Source organism: Mirounga leonina, unplaced genomic scaffold, assembly GCF_011800145.1.
Source record: "Mirounga leonina isolate KUSES-001 unplaced genomic scaffold, KU_Mleo_1.0 Mir_357, whole genome shotgun sequence".
Lineage (NCBI taxonomy): Eukaryota > Metazoa > Chordata > Mammalia > Carnivora > Phocidae > Mirounga > Mirounga leonina.
Window position 1 is genome coordinate 2648804 of NW_023270702.1, and position 18091 is coordinate 2666894.

The 18091-nt window shown below is 48.6% G+C and overlaps 1 protein-coding gene across 3 annotated transcripts in view; it reads left to right on the forward strand.

Annotated features, from left to right (window-relative positions):
• NFKB1 (nuclear factor kappa B subunit 1) overlaps positions 1–6307 on the forward strand; it is a 114627-nt gene extending 108320 nt beyond the window's left edge. For 2 of the 3 annotated variants that reach the window (XM_035030177.1, XM_035030176.1), the window contains exons 20-24: positions 166–290; positions 1694–1760; positions 2086–2258; positions 3010–3190; positions 5456–5663. In XM_035030177.1, the coding sequence (XP_034886068.1) occupies positions 166–290; positions 1694–1760; positions 2086–2258; positions 3010–3190; positions 5456–5613 (704 nt within the window). In that variant the 3' untranslated portion in view covers positions 5614–5663. Of the gene's footprint in view, positions 1–165; positions 291–1693; positions 1761–2085; positions 2259–3009; positions 3191–5455 lie in introns of all 3 variants that reach the window. The other variant, XM_035030175.1, reaches the window with a different exon arrangement.
• The last annotated feature ends 11784 nt before the right edge of the window (positions 6308–18091 follow it).

Sequence of the window (18091 nt, forward strand, 5' to 3'; positions counted from 1 at the left end):
AGTTTTCTCAATATTTCAGTGGAAGCATGTTTTATGTAATAAAAGTTATCCAGGTAATTGCCTTGAGTAGCTGTTAAGCTTTGCCTTTGGAAATCTGACCTCTGCAGGCATTTCAGAGTCGACAGGATCGTGGTTTACCTAATGCTGTATAACTTGACTTAACAGGTGCAGATCCCCTGGTGGAGAACTTTGAGCCTCTCTATGACCTGGATGACTCTTGGGAAAAAGATGGAGAGGATGAAGGAGTCGTGCCTGGAACCACACCTCTAGATATGGCCACCAACTGGCAGGTGCGTGTGGCTCCAGTCTGTTTGATGGCAGCTCCGGAGGGAGCTAATGATTCAGGAATATAAGAACAGATGGTCTTCTTGGGTTTTTACTCCCCAAAGCACAAGCCTTTTATTTTTAAGAAAGTCTGCTTATCAAGAGACATACTTATCTTGAAAAGCCTATCCATGAAAGATCTAGGTCAGCGGAGTTATGATTATGAAAGTGTATGCCTAATCAGATCACGGTTAAGTTGTGAGAGAGGGTTCCATAAGAGAAAACACAAAATTCACAGAAGAGTTTCCCGTTCTGAGCTCACACCAGAATGGTCCCCGTCTCCATTTCGGAAGCTAGGAGAAATGTTACAATTTGCTTAGAACTTTGCTAAGTGATTTCTTTACATAAAAAGAACTCAGGGCTTCTTCTGAGGATTTTAATAACTATAAACATAGTAAATAGACAAACTCTTCCTCCAAACTCCAGTGACCTGAGATCTGAAGGTGAAAAGCAGTGAGTAGGTCTTCATGGCCCAGGGAGAAGAGCCAGAGGGAGGACACGGGTAGCAGAGGGATCTCCAACACAACAAAATCGACTTTCTTAGGGCCAAGTGCTGCTCCACATCCAAAAACTGCTTGTTTGCCCCTTGGAGGTCCGTGGTGTTGAGCTGAGTGACCCTGGCAGAGACCACATGGTTCCCCTTTAATGCTGAGCACCTGGCTTTCCCAGAAGCCTCACCACAGAACACACAAAGATAACCCACTTCAGTGACCCCATGTCGTCCTCACCTAAGTCAGCAAGCACGGAGTGACTGCAGGGCACACAGAAAGGTCTCCATAGCTACGGAACTGTGTTTTTCCTTTTAACCTAAGACTTTTCAGTTTAAAATGTAGCTGGCGCTGGAAAGAGAACATCAAGCCTTGTGAGCATTACTATACCTCAGTTTGAGCAAGTTTATGGAATTCGTTCTCAGAAGGCTTTTCCTAGGGGGGAGGGGGCAGTAAGGAGGCATGGCTGGCTTCAGCGTAAGCTCTGCGTAAGCTCAGTCCTCATCAGGGCCCTCAGGGACACATCACTTACTGATGACTCTCCAACCAACACATGGCCAATTATGGGGGCCTGGACTGTCTTTGTCCTTCAGAGGGACCGTGGCACCGGCTCTCTGCAAGGTTGGCTTGGGTCTTCCTACCCACCTCAGAAGCCCCTGTAGAGCCCCGCCTCCTGGCCCCAGAGCCCCCAGGGCTTTTCTTGGCCCAAAGGGCATTGTCATGACTTTGTGGGTCATGGGACTAACTCCTTCCCATTCCTCCATCTTTGGGGTACTAGGCCCTCCTCAGGAGGACACAGTGAGTTCTTCATTACAAAGAAACTGACTCCTGTCCTGGTCCCTTTAATGTATAATGTTTCTCCACGGTTTTCTCCCCAACAGGTGTTTGATATATTAAATGGGAAACCATATGAGCCAGAGTTTACATCTGATGATTTACTTGCACAAGGTGAGCTCTTAACCAGTGTTCCCTCCACACAGTCATGTAAAGGGCTGAGGGAGAAGCAGCATTATCCAGGCCATACTGTGAAAGGCTCGGTGGCTTATTCCAGCATCGAAAGATCCTGGACGTATGCAAAGGAGACCGTCCAGTTGTAATCTGCTAAAGCACGCATACTGCTGTTACTCAGCAGGGCTGCTGCCGACTCCAAGTAACGCAGCTTCAGTGCTCCCACTGGGAGCCGGGGGCCCGAGGGCAGCAGCGTGGCCGTGCTCAGTCCCTGCCGATGTCTCCGGTTGCTTGGGACAGCTGTGCTTCTTCTTCCTTCCTTCAGGAGACATGAAACAGCTGACTGAGGATGCAAAGCTGCAGCTCTACAAGTTGCTAGAAATCCCTGATCCAGACAAGAACTGGGCAACTCTGGCACAGAAACTAGGTCTGGGGATACTAAATAATGCCTTCCGGCTGAGTCCTGCTCCTTCTAAAACTCTTATGGACAACTACGAGGTAACCCATCACCTCACATTTGTACTTGACTCCCGTCTGTTAACATCGCTGACCTGGGCATGGTCCCCCCCTCCCCGACCCTTAACTCTGAGGAGGAAAATCAGTCATTACCCCTGTCTTGGGAGGGTGACCCAGGCCAGGGTGGAAACCTGCCTTCGGAAGAAGGCAGTTTTCAGATACCCTAAGGTGTTCCCTATTTTCAAATACTTTGGGATTTCCTGCAGAAATCCTAGGTAGAGGGTCAGGGTTGTCGCCAAACTCTGACCCCCACCCCCCAACCAACCTGATAGACTGTGATCCACATGCGTTATCTTCCCGTCCCCAAGAGCGTGCCTCGATCCCGTGTCAGGGCACGGAGTCAGCTTTCTGTGAGGTGCAATCATTGTCTGCTGAAGATGCCCCCGTTCGCTCTGGTTTCTCGGTGGTTTTCAGAGCTTCCGCCTAAAACAGGGATACTGCATGACCTTGTCGGCAGGTAGGGTTTCACTGCCTCAGCCCCTCTCCCCCTTGCTGCCTTCCGCGCTTACTGGAAGCCTCTTGTCTGATTTCCTGAGCGGTCTCGGAGCTGACACAGGAAGCTTGACGCGAAGGCCGCGCAAAGGCCACGCGGCTCGGCAGCCGGCTTCGCTGTGAGCCCTCGCAGCCCAGGCACTTGCGGGGGCGGAGTGGGGCGTGCGTCGTGGCCCCAGGCCGCCTGCTGGCTCCGGGCTCGGGAACACCTCGGTCACACAGCTTCCTGTCTCTCGCGCAGGTCTCCGGGGGTACCGTAAGAGAGCTGGTGGAGGCCCTGAGACAGATGGGCTACACCGAAGCCATTGAAGTGATCCAGGCGGCCTTCTGCGCCCCGGGAACCGCGGCCCCCGGCCCCGGGAAGGTGGCGCCTCAGACCCTCTCGCTGCCCCTCTCACCTGCCTCCACGAGGTCGCCAGTAGGTAAGGGAAGAACAGAACCAGCCCCTGAGGTAACCTCCTGCTCCCCAGGCTGTGTCTCGGCGTCTTGGGCTGTGGCTGTCCTCCCCACCATCATCCCCTGTCCCGTGTGCCTGTCACCCCTGCAGCTCACAGGTGCTCCCCTCTGCGCCTCTCCTGACGCTGCCGGTCAGGTGGGCTACTCTCCCCAGGAGCAGTCACATTGACCCGGGAGTCACTTGGATTCGTACTAAATACTAAAAACAACATGATGTGGCTGCTTAAGGCTAATAGTGTTTCTCTCACTTTTTAAATGTAAAAGAGAAAGAAACTCACAGAGCAAGGCGTAGAGAGCCAGGACTGGCCCCAGACTGGGGATGACACCGCAGTTCCCACCACAGCGCCCTCAGCTCCTCACCTCAGCCCAGAAGTGGCTTCACCTTCTCCCGGCGCCTCCTCCAGGCCCCCAGCACCGAGCCTCTGTCACCCACCCGAAACACACCACAGAACAGCACTCCCAACAGCCCAGTAACCCTTTGTTTCCCACCAAATATGTTCTCACACTCTCCCAACAACCACTCGGCGCTTTGTCTGGACCATCCCTCTCTCAGTCCCCACCGAGAACACAGCAGCAACTCGAATTCCCTCGTCCTTGACAGACCAACAGTTGGCCTCGTCGGGCAGAAGCTCTGCCATCCTCCAGGAGGTTAAGACAAAAATCCGAGCCTCGCCCATGGACACTTGCTGCTCGCAGTCAAAACGCACGCAGCCCCCAGTCCTTCCTCTGGGACCACCTCTCTTGTCCATCCACGCTTCATTTCTTGCCTCAGTTCCTGCAGCAGCTCCCGGTCTGCCCCCCTCCCTTCAGTCCACTCTTGACACAACAGGAGTAAGAGTCTTTTTAAAAAGGAGTGCTATGCCTATAGCTGTTGTGTGCCTCCCAGTTCACCTGTCCGCTCACCAGAGCTTTATTGAATTCCTCCCGTGTGCCTAGCACTGTCTGAGGCTCTGAAGATGGAGCAGTAAGTAATAAAGGCAATGTTCCTTTATCCATTCTCTCTAGCAAATCCCTTTCATATGCCTTTCCTCCCTCCCCACTTCCCTGTACCCCCCGTCCCCCAAACCTCCGCTCATAAGTCTGATCCCATCTTAGGACCCGACCTTCCCTTCCCCTTCCCTGCAAAGATCCTCACCTCGTGGCTCCTTCTTGCCCTTCAGTTTCAGCCCAAGTGTCACCTCGTCAGGGGCCTTTCTAGGAGAGTAAGGACAGATGTTGCACACTTGGAAGGAGTAATGTGTCCACTAGCAAAACAACCCTCATCTCCTATCTCGTGACCTGATGCTCCTTCCACACAAAAAATAGGAAAATACTTATATCTTTAACATTTGATTTGATCTCTGACTTGTAGTTATTTTTAAAATTCCTCCTACACATAATAGAAACCCAGTAAAGATTGGGTGACTGAATCAAATCAATCAATAAAGCAACCAAAATAGTAACAAGACAGTAGTGTGTCACTGCCATGAAGGTCTTTATATTTTAATATTGGAACTGAATATACAAGAAGATAGCATTTTGATTTGTGTATATCAGACTTTGTTTCTTTGATCACTTTCTATAGGAAATAATTCAACATTGTTCAGATCTCTGAAGACACTTGTCAACAAGGAGAATGTGACCTAATTGTTCATCACAGACTCCTTTTCATCATAATCACCTTATCTTTTTTTCTGCTACCGGAAGGTTTTTGAGGCAATGTGTAGCATTTACTAGCACGTGAGGCCCAGAGAGATACCTCATTTTTAGTTCCTACTTCAGTCACGCATTTATTTTGCCTGGGTTCAGCAATTTCCCCAGCTGGAAGATAGGTAATACAGTGGTTGGAAAAATACACCTGATTTCTAAGAAAAAAAAAAGGCCCACCATGAGTTAAGAGAAATCAGAAAGGATTCTGATAAACGTGATGGTAAGAAAGAGATTTGAAAACATTTGCCTAATTTTGATGTCTTCCTGGTTTTTCTGTTGCTCGGGGCTCTGCCTCCCGTGGCCGACCGCGAGCACAGTAACGACATAGTGACAGGCCAGTGGCACGGTGGGGGATGGGGTGGGGGGGTTGGGGGTTGGGGCCTGGGGCCTGGGCCTGGGCCTGTGGAAGCTGACAGGCAGAGCTGCTGCCGGAGAGCCTCTTAGGGCCAGACTCAGCCTCGCCGGAATAGAAGGTGTACAAGAGCCACGGCTCTGCCTTTTCCCCCAGCTGTGCCCCAGTGAGTCTGTGCTTCTTCCCCCAGACGAGGCCCGAGACGACAGCATCTGCGACAGCGGCGTGGAGACATCCTTCCGCAAACTCAGCTTTACAGAGTCTCTGACCAGCGGCAGCTCCTTGCTGACTCTTAGCAAAGTGCCCCACGAGTACGGGCAGGAAGGACCCATAGAGGGCAAAATCTAGCCTGCCGGCCCTTTCCCTCACGCCGTGTAAACCAAAGCTCTGAAATTCCACCACTGTCCAAAAGAAGGAAGGCGAAGTGCATCTGCAGGAGCTCAGAGGAAAACCAGCCTGCCTGAATCTCTCGGAATTTCATTCAAGGCCCTTCGAAGTCGGCTTCCTTTCTCAGTTCTCACGGGAATATTACTAGTCCGGTCCACGAACACATGGTCCCAAGTGGTCACCGGCTGGCCCGCCGCCTCGCCATGGGCGAGTTCGCTTAATGAGCTTTCCCAGCTGCTTCCCGTTGTCACTGCTGCTTCCCCCCCCCCCCCCCCCCGCGCTCCCACTGGCATTAAAAGGCGGCCCAGTCCCCACCTGGTCTTCTCTCTGGCCGTCCACAGCACTATCGTGCATTCAGATTAAGGATTATGAAAAGGGATATTTTTTAAATGAAAGTGACGTGGTGTATAATAAAAAAAAAGGCTTGACTGCTTTTTCTAATGTGGTTATGTGATTTGAAAAAAGAACATGTAATGTCAGTATGTAAACATGGTTACAATCAGTGCTGAAAATGGTCTTTCCCCCCCTTTTCTGCATTTTGCTATTGTAAATATGTTTTTTAGATCAAATACTTTAAAGGAAAAGATGTTGGATTTATAAATGCTATTTTTTATTTTACTTTTATAATAAAAGGAAAAGCAAATTGATGATCTCATTTTGTTTGATTTCCAGAAATACTTTTCTAAGATGATTCCTTGTAATCATGGGATCATTCCACAGCCCGTTATCACATTCACATTCCCCTTTAGAGCCCGGTTTTTGACCCAGAAATGAACCAAAAAAAAAAAAAAAAAAGATCAGAAGAGCAGTGTTTTAAGCTGAGATGAAAGCTTTGGGTTTGTCGAATCGTCGCTTGGCTCATTTCATTCAGTACCACCTCACCTCCCGCCGCCTCATTGGACAGCGGTCCTCCGCACCCCTCAGGGTGCTCTCAGGGCCCCTGCGAAGCATCAGGTCCTGCAGTCTCAGCACATGGGTGCTGTGATGAACACTGTGATATGCAACCAAGAACCCTCTTTAACGAAGGCCGTGTGGACCCAGCCGCCAGGAGCACAGTTGGCTAAAGTCCTCTCTATCTGTCAGTTCCTTCGGGGATTGCCTCAGCCACAGAGAGCTGCCCCACCAGCTCACGCTCATGTCCCTGATGGCCCCAAGTAACACCGATGGATGTGGGGTACAAAGGCTCCCTGGCATGGGACGATGGTGAAGAGCTGTCTGTGCCCCCGAGCCCCCTCACTGGCTGAGCTGCTGTTTGGGTCTGTGTCACAGCTCCGGTCTTCCCTCTGCCCAGGACGGCTTCCTCCCCTACCCTGCTGCAGGCGTGGGTCCCAGGGCACCCCGGCTCCATCCCAGAGCCGGCTTCCACGGAGTCCGACCTGCACAGGGGCTGGGAGCTAATGATGGCCACTTTTGCACAACATATGAAGTCATGCAATCTTGAAAATAACCCAGTCAGGTATACAGAATTATCCCCAATGTACAGAGAAGGAAATTGAGCCCCAGAAGTTCAAGTAGGCTGTGGCTAAGCTGCTTCTGAATCTATATCCAGGTCTGTCGAGTTCCAGAGCTCATGGGCCAGAGAATTATCTTGGTGAGGATAAAAAGATAGGTTAAAATAATTGAGTCCGGAAGTAGACCCCAAAATATATAGAAATTCAGTATATAATAAATTTCAAATCAATGAGGAAAAGATGTTTAATCAATAAGTAGATGTTCCATCTGGTTAATCACTGGGAAGAAGTCAATCTGAACTCCTACTTCCCTTCTTTCATCAAAATAATTTCCAAATATATCAAAAATGAGACCATAAAAATGCTAGAAATGCTAGAAATCATGTATGAATCATCTTGAAATAGAGGAGGCCTTTTTAAGTAAGACTTTGTCCTCTGGAGGTAAACAGTTTGGGTTCTTCATCTCACAGTGTACCTCAAAGAAATGAAATATTTTTCTTTTTTTTTTTAAAGATTTTATTTATTTATTTATTTGAGAGAGAGAGAGAGAATGAGAGACAGAGAGCATGAGAGGGAGGAGAGGGAGGAGGGTTAGACGGAGAAGCAGGCTCCTCGCCGAGCAGGGAGCCCGATGCGGGACTCGATCCTAGGACCCTGGGATCATGACCTGGGCTGAAGGCAGATGCTTAACCATCTGAGCCCCCCAGGCACCCCGAAAGTTGTATCTTTGAAAAAATACTCTCCTTAATTTTCCAGCAACAAGCCCATGCCACTGTTCCTCCACCCGTTGCTCTCTGTGGCAGATGGTCCTTTTCCAGCTGCCCAACACCGGGTCTCCTGTCTACGAGATGTGCTCCTCCCTCATCAATGTAGGCCTATGATGAGGATAGAAGTGATGAGCTTCCAAGGTTAGGTGGGAAAAAGCAATGCAGCTTCTGCCCAGGCCCCCTGGGTCACTCCCTCTTGGAACCCCGTTACCATGCTCCGGGGGAGCCGCGTGGATACATGGAGAAGCCGCGTGTAGGTGTTCGGCCAGCAGCTGAGGTCACAGCCAATGCCAGCACCACCAGATGTGTGAGGGAGGGAAGCCTCGAGATGATTCTAGTAGCCGTTGGGTCACACCTGTCTAACCTTCAAGCTGCCTCAGCTGATGCCGTCCAAGTAGAGACAAGCTGTTCAGCTGAGACCTGCGCAAATGGCAGATTCACGAGTAAAATCATGGTTGATGGTTTAAGTCCTACGTGCGGAGAGTTACCATTCTCCAGGTCTCTAACCTGACAGTTCCCATACCAGAAAGCCACTTTAAAGAGAAGCTGACTCCAGGAGGAACTACTAAGCAACCCCTGCCGAGACTAAAAATAACATTCCCCTTCTTCAGTAAAAGCCCTGTTTCTCTTCTGTTCCAGAAACTTCCTCTTTCTCTCCTCCCAGAACTCAGTGTGGCCTGAGTCTGCACGGTGCTGGAGCAAAAAAGCTATCGATGCGGTCTGTGCCTCCGAGGAAGTAGTGTCTTTCATACTGTGCCAGCAGATGGGGATAAAGACCAGGAGGAATGCAGGAGATCGGGTGGAAAGCTACAATGGGCCGGAAATAAACCTTCCCAGAAAGCCGGTCTCTCAGCAGGAAGCCATTTAAAAATAGTTTTCTCAGAACTTTGTCATCTTTACTGTGCAGGCATCACCTTGACTTCGGCAGGATGGGCAGTCTCTGTCGGCAGAGGGAGGCCCTCTCCACCCACCTGAGTCCCCTGCAGTAGTCCGACGGGCCATGGATGGTCCTAGTCACCGCTGGACTGCAGCCTCACAAACCAGACCCTCTGCACCTTCACCAGAGAAAGGAAAGGAAGGAGCCAGGCAAATTTACGTGGAGTTCCCTTTGCATTGATGATTTCTACCTTCTACATGATAGTTGTCAGGACATCCCTATGAGGTACATATTTAACTCCAATTTCACAGCGAGGAAACAGATAATCTGAATATTAATTCAACTCAGATTTAAATCCAGGTCTATCAGATCCCATACGTTACTCTTTAACCATGTCTGAAGACCTTTGAAGGAAAGAGGTTGTATTTAAAAGAGAAAGAAAAAAATCCATACAATTCTGTATGAGGATGATGGAGTTAAAATGTACCCCAACCAAAATACAAAATGAACCCAGAATATCACTGAAGGGATATGTTGCTTAAATGTTAACCTCACTTGATTTTCCTTCTAAAACCAGGCTAAGATGCTTAAGTATGAATTATTCATGGGCTGGAGGTCACTAGGGGCATCTCTTTCTCCTTACTGGGCTTTCAGGGGGAATTTTCTTTCTGATTTGTGCTTCCCCAGGTAATGGGCTTGGGGAGGCACAGGAGTCAAGAGATGGTGAAACCAGAATGCTGTCTATTTTGGGGTGCCTGGCTGGCTTAGTCGGTAGAGCATGTGACTCTTGATAACAGGGCTGTGAGTTCAATCGAGCCCCATGTTGGACATAGAGATTACTTTTTAAAAAATGCTGCTTATTTTCTTAAGCATCACAGAACTTAGAGCTGGGCAGTATCTTAAAGATCACCCAAGTAAATCATCCAAGTTGTCATCTTTTTTTAAACACCTATGATAGGAAACATCTCGTCTCTATAATCCTCATTATAGCCTGCTGCTTCATTTAAACACCAATCCCAGAGACTATAAATTCTTGTCCATTGGTTGGGGGAGGCGCAAAAGAGGGGCTTGAAATTAAATGGATTCTCTCATTCTCCATTATTTTTTTTTTAAGAGTTTATTTATTTGACAGAGAAAGAGACAGCGAGAGAGGGAACACAAGCAGGGGCAGTTGGAGAGGGAGAAGCAGGCTTCCAGCCGAGCAGGGAGCCCGATGCGGGGCTCCATCCCAGGACCCTGGGATGATGACCTGAGCTGAAGGCAGACGTTCAATGACTGAGCCACCCAGGCGCCTTCTCATTCTCCATTATTGTGGATTCCATTATGTCTACAATGGCCTGCTTCCATTACCCTGGACAAAAGACGAGTTCTACACATTGTTCAAGCTTCTTAGAATGAGAGGGAGGAAGGGGCTGAAATATCATTTTTTCACTTCCATCAACTAGCTTTTCCATCTTGATCTCTTTCCAAAATAATCATTTCATTGAAATATCACAACAATCCTCCAGGAGTGAAGATACGTATTCAGTGAAGATTTTTTTGAGCATCTGTTGCGTGCCAGATGCTACAATAAGTGGTCATCATTCACTAACTCGTATTACTTCTTTGAAAACCTTGTGAAGAAAAATTTGTCCCTATTTTACAGATGAGTAAACTAAGGCACACATAAAGCATTTAACCGCAGGATCTCCTGATTGCAGTAAAGTGGTTTCATAAGCCACACTTGCAGCAGGGACGGGGTGGGTGGGTGGGGTATGTCTCTTCCACTTAGTCATGAAAGGATCCTGGCTGACAGTCACTCTTCCTCCCACCGTGGCTCCCAGGGTCCCAGTCAGCTGAAAGAGGAAAGGAGCATGGAGGAGTACATGTGGGAGTTTTGAACGGGTCACTTCCTCTTACATTGCACTGGAGAAAAACTTCAGTCCCATGGCCATGGGACTAAAAACAGGGAGGCGATAGGGGTGATTAACTTTTGTTCCCAATATTAGGAGGGGGGTTGATTTTGGTGAACAGATCCCAGGCTCTGGCACGGATCAAAATTCTATACCTAACTGTAGGAGGAGCTTGAACCTGAAGGTTCTTTCTAATTCTAACTTGTATGCAAACATTCCCTCACTCTGAGAGTCCCCTGCAGTCATGGTAAGTGGCTATAACAAAAGCAAAACCATGTCCCAGGATTAAGAATGAAAGATGCACTGTAAGGACAGTCACCGTTCTTCTTCAGGAAATCCTCAGAAATATAATCAAGGCTATTAGACCAGGTAGGATGGGGGAGAATTACAACAAGGGCTTATTGCCCTAGCACTGACTCAAGGAGGACTCCTGCTCTCCAGCCCCTGTCTGTAATTCCTTAAATGCCACACAGTACACCTTGGGTTTATTGATGCTAAAGATTAAGAGTCTTCAAGAGTCCATGTCCCTTGGGATCCCACCCAAAGGAGAAGGGCAAGCAAGTGGTCTTCCTTGTGATCTGCAGAGAACTGGCAGGACCTTGATTCCCATTTCGCGGATGAATGGGAAAGGAGCAGAAATGGGTTCTTAGGGAAATAATATTCCCTCCAGGCCAGAAGAATAGCAAGTGAAACAGAATTCTAGAAACCCCTTCTGGGATTCCTAATTCTTAGGACTCAGGAAGCAGGGTTGGTGCTGAAGATGGTCAGATGAAACCTCCGGGCACATGAAGGGAGTGCGTAGGATCAGGGGAGGTTCTGAGTTCATGCTGGATACTAGACAACCAGGTTGCTAGGACTATTCTCTGGCAATAAGAGATTTTTTTTTTTTCCATTTCAAAATTGATGTGCCGTTGCCCTTCCCTTTCAGGCAAGAATTAACAACAAATTATTTTGTTTCAGAAATTCAAATGAGAAACTTCTAGTTATGGATTTTTTTTTTTCTTTTACAGGACACCTTTTTATCACTTTGTTCAAATGTAAAGGTTCCCTTTTGCTTTTGAAATAAATTTCCTTTTGTAGTTTTGGGGGAAACAATCCAAAAACAAAATCTTAAACTTTCACCTACACAACTTTTTCAAATGTTTATTCTCATAACAATCTGAGAAGGAAACAGGGAGGGGTTTTAATTCCCGCCTTTTTTCATAAAATGGCCAAGCCCCCGACGTCCCTGGAGGTTCCTGGTCTAGTGGAAACAGTGAGGGCTGGACTCGGCCTTCAGTGCTCACACTGCCCTCCTCGGCCTGGCGCTGCAGCCCATCCTAGAACGCGTGGCTGCTCCGAGGGGGAAGGTCACATGGGCAGGCCCGGGAGAGGGAAGAGAAGGCGGCCGAGTGCAGGCGCTGGAGGCTGGCAGAGGCGCGGGAAAGCAGCATGGGGCCAGCGGCGCACGCGGCAGCACGTGGCGCTGCGCACCAGGCCCTGCGGACAGCGCCCCCCCCGCCAGCCCCCCCCACCAGCCACCAGGGGCCGCGGGATCACGCCGGCTGTCCTCCCTTCCGGCCCCTCTCGCCTCTTTGCTTTGGGGCTCAGGAGCGGCTTCTCAGCGCTCTGCCCGGTTCTGCGTTTTCTTCCCCCTCCTGTTCCCCCAACAATTCAGCCGGGGCCCCCCAAGTTAATGTGGGATTCGCCCCACAGCTGAAGCGCAGCCTGGCCCAGAGAAGCCAGAGGGCCACAAATCATAACCCGGGGAAACCCCATGCAGCTGCCCCCCAGAGTCCCGGCCTGCGCCCCTCCTGCCACACCTGAGGCCACCTCCCCGGGGCTGGGACCTCCCCCTCCCCGCTGCAGGGGCCTCGGCCGCCCAGGATGTGTTCACCCGCTCCTGGACCCCAGCAGTCCCCAGTTGATCTGGGAAGGTCAAAGCCGCCCTTGGGCCCTCCTGACTTCCTACCTGGCCCAGAGCACCTCTTGAGTGATGGTCAACATATGCGCACTTACATGAGCCAGGAGTTCTGAAAGGCAGAGACTCCAGATTTAAAGCTTCAAGAAAGAATGTGTGGGCAGCGAGTCACCCACACGCCCACATGGCCGCCTCCTTAGCCGGGCTCTCTTCGTCACCAGCAGGTCCTGCCTTTCTTCAAATGACGCCTTAACTGGGGTTTCCGTCCCTTCCCACAGCTCCTGGTTACTGCGCCTTGCAAGAGCTCGTCTGACTTCTCCCTCATCCATCACCTCTTCTGGAGGCTTTGTGCCGTTTTCATGATCCGTCGTAATGAAATTGGGGTTAAAAATCATAATCCCTCCTCCCCCCTCCCTCGGCCTCCCCACCTCCCTGCCTCCTTCCATTTTTCCTCCCTCCCTCCCTTTTCTGTCTGCCTGTCGTCCTCCTCTTGCCCTTTCTCTTCTTCCTCTTTTCTTTTCTCTCTCTCCCTTTCTTTCTTTTTTCCTTTTTCTTCCTCCACCCTCCTTTCTCCCTCCATCCTCCACATCCCCCACCCACTTGCTCTTTCTTCTTCCTTTCTTTTCCTTTCTTTCTTTCTTTCTTCCTTTCTTTCTTTCTTCTTTCTTTCTTTCTTTCTCTCTCTCTCTCTCTCTCTTCCTTCCTTCCTTCCTTCCTTCCTTCCTTCCTTCCTTCCTTCCTTCCTTTCTTTCTTTCTTTCTTTCTTTCTTTCTTTCTTTCTTTCATCCTCTCTTTCTTTCCTTTTTCTTCTTTCTTTCCTTGAAGAAAGACTCATCCATTCCGGGACACTGGCCTCCAGCACTCTGAGGCAGAGAGGGGCTGGGGATGCGGGGAGACACCCTGCACGCTCTTCCCCAGAGTCTCCTCCGCACCTTCCTCAGGGGAAGCCTCCTAGAAACCAGCACCCTGGCCCCACCGGCCCCATTTCCTGTGCACAGGAGGCCTCTGCTGGAAGAAGCAGAATTTTGCACAATCATGCAGCAGCTGGTCTGCCTCTTGCTACTCAACTTTTTTTACTTCAACAAATTTGGAAAGAGGCTTACAAGAAAAGGGAATTAGAAACTTCTTGGGCTTTCTGCCTGAATGTTTTTCCTTCAATTCAGGTCACAGAATCCTGATGTTATTTTCCCTTAGCAGAGAGGACTTAAATTGTTTTTTCTTTTGGCAGGAAACATGTAAACTCCCCGAGGCTGATCACTCCAGCCAGGGCAACCTCGTAAGCCAGCATTTGCTACTTGCCCATCCTAGGCATTGTACATCCTGCCTTAGTTAATCCTCACAATCCTATGAGATCCTAATTACTATTAACCCCATCTTAAACATAAGGAAACAGAAGCGTGGAGCTTAAGTGGTTTGTCCAAGTTCAGTACGATCTAGAGCGAGATTTGCTTACTGGAGGTTCCATATCAAAGCGTGAGCCACTGCACTACGTGGGGACTTCATGTGTGTACACACTCCCCCCCCCCCCCCCACACACACCGTTTGGATCTTTAACATGGGAAAATCTAGTTCATTGTATTTGCAAGTTCGATGAGCTAAAAAGCTTTTTGTTCAAGCACCAAAAACATCGATAGGGAAACACTCCAATCACCCAACTTGGGCTGGCTTCCCATGATAAAAGAGCAGGGTTCTTCCTTCACCCACCTGGGCAAGTCAGGCCTCCACCGCCTTCCTTACTAGAGACACCCAAGTGCAGGCAAGTGACGACCAGGAGGCCCTCGGCTGAGCAAAAACCTCGGCATCCACACCACCCTCTCCAAGGCCCAGCTGTGTCTGACCTCCAAGCCCATGCCTGCATCTGTTTGAATGCTTCTGATCACAGAGTAAGAATGCCTATGATTGAATTAAACAAATAGTGGCTTTCTTTTATCATTACAAGATGAGAGATAGATAGATCTAGATTTCACATGGAATGTTCCCTTGTTGGCAAGTAATTCAACCTTTCAAATCACTATTTGTGCCAACAAAATTATCTGCTGGCCAAATATGACCTGTGTCACTCGACCCACACTTTCTACAATTGTACCTTCGGGATGGCCAGGTAGAGTGATGAGCCTAAGGCTTTGGGAAAGAATCAAGGTCTTTAACTCTCCCTTTCCATGTGCCACTGCTGGCCCCTCCCTCCCAGCAGGGACCCTGGCCGATACCGTTCCCAGCCATCACCCAGTGCCTGAGCAAGTTCCTGTTCGGACCACCCGCCTATGCCTAGGCTTGCTTTGATGACTTAAAACAGAGGAAATGATAATTATAATAGCCAACATTTGTTGAATAGTTAATTGTGTGCTATCAATATCTAGGCATCATCTAATTTAGTCCTCACTAGTGTTATTATTACTCCAATTTTAAAAAGATTTTATTTATTTATTTATTTAGAGAGCATGCAAGCGGGGTTGTGGGGGGCAGAGGGAGGAGGAGAGAGAGAATCCCAAGTAGACTCCATGCTGAGTGGGGAGCCCAATGTAGGGCTTGGTCCCACGACCTCCAGATCACTACCAGATCTGAAACTAAGAGTTGGACACTTAACCAACAGAGATATCAAGGCGCCCCATATTACTCCCATTTTTAAAAAAAGATTTTGTTTATTTATTTGAGAGAGAGAAGGAGAGAGAGAGAGCACGAGCTAGGGGGAGGGGCAGAGGGAGAGGAAGAAGCAGACTCCCCAGTGAGCAGGGAGCCTGACGCGGGGCTCGATCTCAGGACCCTGGGATCATGACCTGAGCAGAAGGCAGACGCTTAACTGAGCCACCCAGACACCCCTCCCATTTTTAAAGATAAAGAAATTAAGGCACAGAAAGACTCAGTAACTTATATGCAATGTCAAACAGCCTACTAGTGGTGGGTCTGGAAGTCAAACGTAAGTACGTCTGATTTCAAAGCCCACACCCTTAACTGCTATATCAATTTGGATATTTTTGGTTGTAAAATAAGAATACCTGACTACAGCTGGATTACACAAATAGGGCCTTATTTTTCATAAGAAGACCAGAGTTAGATGACTGCCGGGTTAGCTCAGCAGCTCAACATCTCTGACATGCCCCGGTGTCAACAATGATTCCTCAAGCTCACAAAAAGGCTGTAGCAGCTCCAAGTATCAGATCCTCACACAGCAACTTCTCAACTTCACCAACAGCAGAGTTCCTCCTCAGGTCTCTTCCTTGTCAGGCAGGAAAACCTTCCCACTCCAAACCCCATATTAAGTGTCAACTTGTATTTCATTCCCCAGAAGTGGGTCACATGCCTCACCCTAGACCAATATTTGGCAAAGAACAGAATTAGTATAACAAATTACAATTCAGTCCGTGGGGCTGGACACAAAGTCACCTCTATTAGCAGAGGAGAGGTGGATATGGCTGTCGGGTGGCTGGCCCATAATGTCTGCCCCAACTATTGGGAATATGTGAATTGTCTCTCAGGATCCAGTAAATTTTACAATAGCCTAAGTAAGTAACAATAACAGAATAAGGGGGCGCCTTCGGCTCAGGTCATGATCCCAGGGTCCTGGGATCGAGCCCTGCATCGGGCTCCCTGCTCAGCAGGGAGTCTGCTTCTCCCTCTCCCTCTGCTCCTGCTCTCTCTCTCTCTCTCTCAGATAAATAAATAAAATCTTAAAAAAAAAAAAAACAATAACAGAATAAGAACATAGGGATTGTTCTCACATGGATGATGAGCCAGGAAATGAGTACTAGTACTCAACCAGAAATTTCCATGAACCTGACAGCCCATTTCCTGGGAATTCTAGGTCACTAAGGTGTTACTGTCATCCTTTGTACAGCGCCGTACTTTGTACTATGCTCATGGCATAATGCGCCACAGGCTGTTGCTCAATAAATCCTGTGTAAACGCTGAGACCCGACCTAAGGGCTAAGCTGCATTATTGTTGCAAACGTTTTTTTCATGGCGGGATTCAGTAACCCATGTCGAAGATAGAAGGAGAGGTAGTGATAAACCTGACAGAGTGACGCAGGACCTTTACTTCTGCAAAGCGCATTCACGATTTGGCCCCTATTCAAGGGCTCAAAGATGTCTTGGCAGGTTGCCCAGCCTCAGTTTAACAATCTCAAGCTCAGAGTCCAGCCTCGCTAACTACCTGGTCTTGTGCTTTTCCTTCCTTATGTATTAATTACAGTGAAGATCTTTTAAGACTCTTTTCTCAATTGAAAAGCTTTTTTTATTGGTATTTTATCATAAACTTTCAAAACAACTTTCCTAAAGGGTTGAACAAGATGGCCTTATCTAACATTGCTCCCCCTATCACTGTCACATTAACCTTACAGGACTTGTCACCAGCTGAAATGGCCTTATTTGTCTACTTGCGTGTTGTCTGTCTCCCCCCGGAAACCACTTAAAAGCATAAAGTTGAACAAAAGTCAAAATGGCTACGCTAGAGCTTCAGCAAAATCGATTTTAAAGCAAACTTTTTCAGGGCGCCTGGGTGGCTCGGCCTATTGGGCGTCCGACTCTTGATGTCACTTGGGTCATGATCTCAGGGTGATGGGATCCAGCCCCGCATCAGGCTCTGTGCTCCACAGGGAATCTGCTTGAGATTCTCTCTCCCTCATCTCTGCCGCGCTCCCCCGCTTGCTCACTCCCTCTAAATAAATAAAATCCTTAAATAAAATAAAAATAAAGTAACCCATTTCCTCTCTTCCTCAAACTTCCCCTCCTCCCTTCTTAGCCTTTTGTTTCGGGATCCCAGGCCCACGGTGAAAAGGACTAACAGCATATACAATTCCTGTCGAAACCAGCTAGATCCTGTATTTCCCTACAAACCCCCCAGACCCTCTCTGGGGGTGGGGGTGGGCGTGGGGCTTACAGTTTTGAAGGCCATAGCCTGCTGCAGCCTCCTTTGCCCGGCAAAGCAATAAAGCTCTTGTTCTCTTTATCCCAAACTCTGTCTTTGAGTTATATTTGGGCCCTGAAGCCCAGAGGTCGGATTCTGACAACACCCCTACAATGGACAGTCCATGAGAGCAGAGACTTGTCTGCCTTTTTTCACTGCAGTAACCCCGTGACCAGGACAGCACCCGCTGCTCAGAGTGTCCCTCAATAAATGCTTGGTAAATGAACGAATAAATTAAGCTCAACAGTCTTTACAGTCAGAACATAGATGTGTCTTTTTTTTTTTTTAAGATTTTATTTATTTATTTGAGAGAGAGAGAATGAGAGAGAGAGCACATGAGAGGGGGGAGGGTCAGAGGGAGAAGCAGACTCCCTGCCGAGCGGGGAGCCCGATGTGGGACTCGATCCAGGGACTCCAGGATCATGACCTGAGCCGAAGGCAGTCGCTTAACCAACTGAGCCACCCAGGTGCCCAAAACATAGATGTGTCTTAATCCTGGTTTTGTCTGTGACTTTTAGGGTCTTGTACACTATCAACCATCAAGTGGTTGATACCCTCTGATAAGTCTATTAGAAAACAAGAATTCTGGGCGGATTTTGAAATGCTTTGAATTTCATGCACAAATAATGCCTACTGGTTTTTCTCCCTAAAC